This window comes from Stegastes partitus, unplaced genomic scaffold (genome assembly GCF_000690725.1).
Source record: "Stegastes partitus isolate 25-593 unplaced genomic scaffold, Stegastes_partitus-1.0.2 Scaffold382, whole genome shotgun sequence".
Taxonomy (NCBI): domain Eukaryota; kingdom Metazoa; phylum Chordata; class Actinopteri; family Pomacentridae; genus Stegastes; species Stegastes partitus.
The window spans coordinates 99,052-107,830 of NW_007578113.1; the positions used below are offsets into that span (position 1 = coordinate 99,052).

Here is an 8,779-nt window from a genome sequence, read left to right on the forward strand (position 1 = left end):
CCTAATGCGGCATCAGTTTGAATAGAGATAGAAGGTGACAGCTGAGCGGCACCTTCAGCCACTCCGAGGCCTTAAATTGAAGACTTCAGTGGCAGACGGTGATGATGGTGGAGTCCTGCTCAATTACGCAATTATGTTCAAATTACTGCCAGAGCTTCTTGCCCTATCAGAACCCGAGTTATAGCCTCGAGCGAGCCAATCGCTGAGGTGATGATGTGTGGTGAGAGATCACAGACTGCCCACCTATAGCCCCAATGGCAACGGTAATATTATCTGAGCCGTAATGGTGGCGACTAGATGGATGGATGGATGGAGACACATGTTGCGGGGCTTCTATCTTTCAGGAGCATTTTTTAATTGAAGACACTCGGTGTTCAGATATTAGCAGCCCGAGCGTCATCCTGTCACGAACGTGTCAGAAAATCATGCACAATCTGATGCTCTTGAATGATCTCTGCCTCCACCGCCGGCTCCCTGCATACTAATTCGACCGCGGGCAACGGCAGAGACGCACACAATAGGCTGAAACCCGTAGCAGCGTTTCTTCGCAACGTGTTTATTTTTGTAAACTGCGCAGCCCCAACTTTGCGCAGCGGTGGGACGTGCGTTGTGGACAGAGTGTTCTCGCTGCAGTGTGTTTGATGTCTCTCTCTCTCTTTCTTTCTCTCTCTCTCTCTTTTTCTATCTGGACCCTGGAGACATTGCTCATGCATAATCGCTGTGTCTTTCTGATCTGCTTCTAGCTGCTGCTGCTGCTGCTGCTGCTGCTGCTGGTGGAGGTTAATGCGCAGAGGTGCACATGTACAGAAACGCGCTCCTAAATTAGAGGCAAAGCAAAACACTGCTTATTTCCCCACAAATAGCAAAGAATAAAGCAAACAAAAGGCGGGAGAGGAGGGTTGGAGTGTTTATTGAGGCGACGTGAGAACCAAGTACAGCTCCTCAGGTTTCTCTCATCCTCTGGCGTGTGTCATTTAGCACTCTGCTGTGCTAAACAACTCAATTCAATATGGTGTTTTAAACACAGTCGCGGTGCGTTCAGCTTAATAAAACCATCTACTCCTGTAATTCATCATCCTTACTATACATTAGGCCGGGAAATCAGGGGACGGTGACGCGATTGGAGGATGGAAAGCAACGTTGCTGTTCGGTTCAGTATTCTGGTGAGGACTTTCTAACTGTAGAGGGGGCAAAGGGGTCACGAGGTGTGTGTGTGTGTGTGAGTGTGTGTGTGTTTGAGAGAGAGAGTGTGTGTGTGTGTATGTGAGATGGCAGCATCACCAGTCCTCCAGGGCTCAGCAGGCTAATTAATAATGAATCCCAGAGAGTCTGTGTTTGAAATGCAGATGTGCAACTGCCGGCTCCGCCTGCTCCTTCAGAGGGACCTGTGTGTGTGTGTGTGTGTGTGTGTGTGTGTGTGTGTTGTGTGTGTTGTGTGTGTGGGTTTGTGGGCCACAGGGGAAAGTATGTTGGCTGGTTGTTTAGCTGTGGCGGAGAGCTGCTTGCTCATATTCTACACCAAATTCACTGGGGCCATTCATTAAACATCTACTGCATTTGACTTTTGCGCGAGGATTTGAAGAAAAGAACATTTTTTTTGAGCAGAGACAATTTCTTGCTACAAACCATGTCTCTCTTTATTTCTGCTCCGGAGTCCTGTTTTGTTTTTCTTTTTTCTCTCCCTCTCTCTTGCTCGTTGGTGCCATCCGAGGCCTCAACCCCGAGCTCTTCTCTGCTCTCAGCACAGAGGAGGAGAAGAAGAAGGAGGATGTGGAAGAGGCGTTGGAGAGGGGCTGAAGAGCATACATTGCATTTCTATAGACTCTCCACTGCTCTCTGTTTAGGATGCTCCGTGCTCATGTGTGTGTCTCTGTTTGAAGTTTAACAGATGGTAATGTTATGTAGATTTTTTTTTTTTTTACCAGCCGTGGCTCCTTCACTGACCCAGGAACAATATACAAGCCTCTTCTGCAAACAGCACCTGTAACACACACACACACACACACACACACACACACACACACACATACATACACAAGCGGTGAATAATCTCTCTGACAAACGTTGCCTTTGTTTGAGGGGAAGGCAAGAAGGACAAACAGTTTCAATTTTGTTCAGGTGTTTCAAATCCTTGCAGATAATAAAAAATAATATGGCAACAATTGCTTTTGCAAAGAGTGTTTGTTCCCCGAGTGTAAAAGCGGGGAGGGGAGACATTTTCAGGAGCTGGAAGCCTCTCTGACCTCAGGCCTGTGCGCTGTTGTGACTGAGTTCCTTTTCTAATTAACTAGAAAACCAAAAAATAATTTTACGCTGGAATTTGCATCATAGTTGGAATACTAATATCCAGACCTGAGACGTTTAATTCAAGCACCTCATTGCGCTTGGTGTCTTTTTGAGTCGTTCCAGGAAATTAAATGACTTGAAATTTAAGTAAAATTCACTTTATTTGAAAAATAATTTTTTAAAAAAAGAAACCCTGAGTGTTTTAAACTTTGTTTTCACTGCCAGAATGTTGTCACCATGCTTGATAAAATGACATTTATGTTCATTTTCCCTCATATCTGTCTATATGTGTGCTGCACAGACAGACCAGTGCACTCTCTGTTCTGTATTTTCACTTAAATATGAGCCTTGAAAACAGAGCAAAATTGCAAAACTGGGACTACTTGATCATTTTTTCAATGTATTCCTGATTTAAAGTATGCTTTCCCTCAGGTGTATTTTCATCCTTTTTTAAAACTTAAAAGAAAAAAAAACATTACAGCTTATCTGATCATGGAAACTCTTATCTGCTTATTATTTTTATTCTCCTCTGCGCTGATAGTAAGAGTGGATTTTTTATTTTTATTTTCTGGAGGAAAACAAGATTTGGTTGCGAACAAAAAGTAAAATTACATCACAACCATATGGTGTCCATGCCCTGTGATTTCCTGAATTTGTCTTTTATGAGTGGCACATTGTGTGTTGCATTTACAGAGGGTTAATTCTCATGTCATCAATGTTATAAATTACGTTTTTCTCTATGAATACCTGCATTTTCCAAATGTAATTCTGCGCCAAGTGCGTGCGTAAAAACGCGCCTGTCGGACAACACAGTCCAACATGGGCATAAAAAGAAAACATCCAGAGACTTATTTTCTACTGTAGATTTGCAAAAGTCTCGACACTTTATTCTAAACTTGTTGAAAAGCCTCCTCCACCACCTCCTCCTCCTCCTCCTCTATCATGATATACAGATGTCTGAAATCACTTGGAATATGGAACCACACCTACGCACACGCACCTTGAAGGGTCGCAGCCCAAACAAACGCACCGGGCCTCATGCATTATGAATGTAAATTTACACTGGCCTCCTCTCGTGGGGTGAGCTGTAGCTGCACATACATCCACTCACGAGTGCGTCCAAATGCATTTCTTCCTCCTAAACCTTCTGCCGGACACACACACACACATTTGTGATTGACAGCCTTGCAGCTCTTCTATGCATGTAGAAAAAAAACAGCGCGTAAAAAGACGCGTCTGGATTGAAGTTGATGATGAAAACAAACTGCTTGTCACCGGAATGATGTTAGATTAGTTTCGGGGTTTGTTTCTGAAGGGCCGTCTTGTCTAAACACTGTGTCACTGTCCTTTATTAGCGACGTCACGGGTTAATGGGAATATCGATTTTACTGTCTGGGAGCTTGTGAAGTGTGTGCCGCGGGTGTCAGGGATGACAGAGCGTTAAAGTGAGAGATGACAGGAAGATTTTTTTTTTTTTTTCCTTTTTTGGATTCCTTTAAATAAAACGAAAACACACTTTAGTTATTTAAAAAAATAAATAAGCCAAGGGAACATTGTTAATCAGGAGAAAAATAAAACAAAACAAAGGCCTGTTTTCTCCTTTGAGTCAGAACAGGCTTGAATTGGGAACATTCTCTGCGTAAATGTATATAAATAAAATAAGCACTGGCCACTGTTGGCGCGCAGCAGCGGAGATTTAGGCTTCCTGCGTGGGGAAAGTTTGCAAAGGTCACGACACCAAGTGACAGGTCCCGCCCTGAGGCCCAAGGCTGTCTCAATAGCAGACTAAGCCTGATTTATCTAAAGGCTGCAGCCTGGCGCACTAAAGAGGAGAGGGGGGACATTTAGCCAAAAAATAAATCAGACAAAAATATATATATCTATATTTTAGAAACCTGTTTTCTCTCGGATGCTCTTTTACATAAACATTTTTAATCATTTTTGTGAAAAATGTGCAAAAAAAAAGGGAATTAGTGTTTAAATATTATAAAGAGAAAAATACATCAAAGTTAAAAATAATAAGAAAGAGAGACGCACCAAACCTCATTAGGACTTTATAATATTTTGACCTTAGTGATCTCATAATACACATTAAAAGTGAGGAGCAGCAGTGTTGCTGCTGTTTTTAAATGCCCATAACATTATGTTACAAATCTGCCACCATGAAGAAGCATTTTAATTTAATACTACTTTTTAAGCAACAATGCATAAATTCTGTATTACGCATACAACAAAGCGTTAGACTTTAAGTTACAGGCCCACAGCAGGATTATAATTTAAGTGAAAATGCAGAAAAATTCTATTCTGCAAAAATCACAGCAGTTTTTTTGTTTTGTTTTTCTTCGCCTCATTAATATCACCGGAGGTTATCGTTAACAAATCGTTTTTTATTTACTGCCTAAACAGCAAACAGCCTGAATCCCAACATAATCACTGCAAGATTCCCTCACAGCCGCCAAACAAACACAAACAAGCCGCTAAACAAACCGCGTTACAGCGACCACAAACTACCGTTCCACAAACACAAGGAGGAGGGGAAGTAAAAAATTAAAGAAATTATGAGTCATTAGTTGTAGTTATTTCGCAGTAATGTGCAGCTCGGTGCAGGGGCAGAGCCTGCAGTGCTGCATGGTGTAAGTGTAGCAGGGCTGGCTCGGGTTATCTGTGAATGGGCTCTTTATTGGAGGCGCGGAGCGGGGATTTGCCTTTTATTCGCCTCGCTATGGAAACGCGCTCGACGGCAGAAAAATGTTGATGTGAATAAAAGGAATCAGCACAAGGAGCGTTTCTAGAGAAGCATCTGTTACACTTAGAAACTTAGACTATCGAGAGCAATACAACCCCCTCTCCAAGTCCCTCTCCTGCGCCTCAAAAAAGCAGATTTATCTTTTGTACATACAGAAAAAAAAAATCATTTCGGTTGGATTTTTTTTTTTTTTTTTTAATCACAGCTTTGGTAGAATTTCTATTTTTTTTTGCTCACATCGACTGTTTTAGATTCAACAAATTCAGTTTTTACGATACACTTTCCTTTCAATGGAGAATTTATCCCTCTTAATCACGTCGCTTTGGCGTGTCATTTAATATGACACGTATGAAAACGCAGGAGTCCTTTTGAAGCGCCACTGCTGCCATTGTGCCACAACTTTACTATCTATATTGCGTTTTAATTCCGCACATTGATTCATCCCAGAACGACTCAAACGAAGCAATCCAGTTCATCAAACTAGGCCACTGGAACAACACTGCCATTCACATCAAATATTCAGCCACTTTCAGCCAAGTTTCAGAAAGGAGGCTCCATAAAGAATTTACGCACAAACACCACACTGGAACTGGAATAATCAACAAAACAACAAACATCTGATGAATTATTTTCCATCCATCTACTCTGCGCTATTTGAGGCTTTAGACTTTGTCCTGTCTTCGTCTCTTGCCCTCCCCCCCTCCTCTTCTGCCCCCCCTCTGTCTGTCATTCCTCCGGTTACCGAGGCCCCGTCCACCCTCCAGCGGCCCTGTCCACACTTCCAGCCCCGCGGTCAGCTCACCTGCTCCGGCCTCCTCTCCGTCTCTGTCTCCACAAGCAGCTTGTGGCTCGGCTCAGCGCTCTTTAATGACTTTCTGGTGGCTGCAGCCTTCTTTTATTTCTCCTAAATGTATGAAAATGTATGCAAATTTAAATCAAGCTTAACCTGGGAGCTCGAGCAATATATTTAATGGAATTTCAAACCAATAAGGAGACTGGGACGCAGCCTTCTAATGGCAAATATAATTACGCAGCTAAGTTAGCTCTCAGATTTGCAGATAGATCTTTTTCAACTCTGAAAGGACCCGAGGAGATTCTTAAATACTGGAAGTGTAAATGTGTTTTCTGTGTGAGCTCACGTTTGCCTTTTTTTTGAGAATATGTAACAATGATGACGTTTTAGTTCACGTCCAACGGTAGCAGCAGAAGTGTGAGTATCGCCTGACAAGATATTTATTTGTTTTTAAATGTATGTAAATACCCAGTTAAATACTAAATTGCAATAATAATAGGCCCATGCACATGCCTTATTTTTGTCTGACCAAAATGGATAAGGATTATGGATGCGCCGTGCGTAAAACGACTTTGCGTAAAACACCGTCCTCAAACGTGTTATTCTGAGGAAATATTCTCCAAGTTAATAATTAGCAGTGAGAACTGCTCTTAGTTTGATTGTATCCTTCCAAATTAAGTGCTGGCACGTCTAAGAAATGCCATTGCGCTTTAATCTCCTTCTTCGCACGCGCTCAAGGGTGACAGGAGCAGCAATAAACTCGTGCGTAAATCAGTTGGAAACTTTAATTAATAAACAGGAACTGCGCTCCACGCTCACATCATTCCACAGCCAGACCCACTGGACCAGCACTCCGACACTCTTCCGGTTCGGCTGCCTGTAACCCTTTCCTCCCCGCAGCTCTGCTTCCAGAGGCGGAGGCTCTGGGATCTGCGCCGTCATTGGTGGAGACGTGTCGTCACCGCGTCTCCGTCGGACTGTGAGTGGCGGTGGAGGCTGTCAGTCAGTGCCAGGCTGCTGCCGAGACTCCAGAGAGAGGGAGATGTCAGAGGCTGAGCTGCTCCCTCCCTTCAGTAGCATTAGTGGGGTTCAGCAGCCAGCATGGCCACAGCTGCCTCCAGCCCCTACACCCTGCTCAGCTCCAGTCCCATGATCCACCCGGACAGCCAGGCCATGCAGCCTGCTAGCCCCTACAGAGGACACCAGAAACTCCTCCAGAGTGACTACCTGCAGAGCGTCCAGAGCAACGGACACCCCCTCGGGCACCAGTGGGCGAGCAGCCTGTCGGAGGGCAGCCCCTGGTCGGCCTCCATGGAGCAGCAGGACGTGAAACCAGGCCGAGAGGACCTGCAGCTCGGCATCATCCATCACCGCTCCCCGCACGTAGCGCATCACTCCCCTCATCACAACAACCATGGCAACCACCCGGGAGCCTGGGGAACTCCGGTGTCCCACAACTCCTCCATCACCAGCGGGCAGCAGATCAACATCTACTCCCAGACGGGCTTCACTGTCAACGGCATGCTGGACCACGGTGGGCTCACACCTCCACCCAACCCGCAGGGCCAAGGCATGCACCCGGGCCTCAGGGACACACTCAGCCCCGAGCACAGCGACCTCGGCGGGCACCACTGCCACGACCACTCCGACGAGGAGACGCCGACTTCGGACGAGCTGGAGCACTTTGCCAAGCAGTTCAAACAGAGGAGAATCAAGCTGGGCTTTACGCAGGCGGACGTGGGTTTGGCTCTGGGCACGCTGTACGGTAACGTCTTTTCCCAAACTACCATCTGCAGGTTCGAGGCACTGCAGCTGAGCTTTAAAAACATGTGCAAACTAAAGCCGCTGCTGAACAAGTGGCTGGAGGAGGCAGACTCGTCCACAGGCAGCTCTAGCAGTATAGACAAGATAGCAGCTCAGGGGAGGAAGAGGAAGAAGCGGACGTCCATCGAGGTGAGCGTGAAGGGAGTTCTGGAGACGCACTTTCTCAAGTGTCCCAAACCGTCCGCGCAGGAGATCACCTCGCTGGCGGACACGCTGCAGCTGGAGAAGGAGGTGGTGCGCGTTTGGTTCTGCAACCGGCGGCAGAAGGAGAAGCGCATGACGCCGCCCGGTGAGCCTCCGCCACACGAGGGACCGTATTCTCACAGCGGGAGCGCGGGAGACGCCTCGTCGTGCCACGATCTCTGACCGAAGCACCGGGAGAAATCCCCCCCCTCCCCCTCCTTCTCCCCCCCCTTTCCCCCCTCCCCACCGCCCCCCCAATTCCTCGGCACGGACTCTCTGAGCGCAGGGACGCAGCAGCAGAAGCGGCGGCGGGGCACCTTCCAGCCTCCGCGCCCTCGTCCCGGTACAGACTCCTCCAGATGCCTCCAGCACTGAAACAATAACAGAGATACCTGTTCAGCCTTCGTCATTTTCTAACTGTCATGAGGGCATTATTCTATAGCGGCATATCAACCGTCACATTTCACCTCTGGAGCCCGACACTTTGTTTTTTCTACATCACGGATATAAATACAAAAATGTGCCTAATAACCTGCCAGCGCCTTTGGTTTGTGTCACCATTTTCCATCAGCTCTAGAATAACGATAAGATGGGACTGATGTTTTCTCTTCTTTTTTTTTTTCTTTATTTTTATTTTGGGGCTCTCCTCTCACACGCTGTGCTTCTGTTTGTACGATCAGTGGCGTGAAAACAAATATTAATAATATCACTTTTCTTAATTGATTTGTTGCAGCAGCACCAGAGGCCATTTGTTTTTCTTTTTTTTATTTACAGTCCACCTCACGCTTCCCTCGGGCTTCTTTTAGTTCTCACCATATTTACAGTCATTATTTTGTAACGTAGCAGATCTGTAATTATTATTATTATTATTATTTTTGCATATGCAAATATAGGCCCCCATTCCACGTCGTAGAGGTATCAACATAATAGCACTTGGAGGATTTTTT

The 8,779-nt window shown here is 45.7% G+C and overlaps 1 protein-coding gene across 1 annotated transcript; it reads left to right on the plus strand.

The window, feature by feature from the left end:
• The first annotated feature begins 6,926 nt into the window (after nucleotides 1–6,926).
• On the plus strand, nucleotides 6,927–8,015 carry LOC103359560 (POU domain, class 3, transcription factor 4). The gene has a single exon (XM_008284955.1). The coding sequence runs from the start codon at nucleotides 6,927–6,929 to the stop codon at nucleotides 8,013–8,015; it is 1,089 nt and encodes a 362-aa protein (XP_008283177.1).
• Nucleotides 8,016–8,779: the final 764 nt, after the last annotated feature.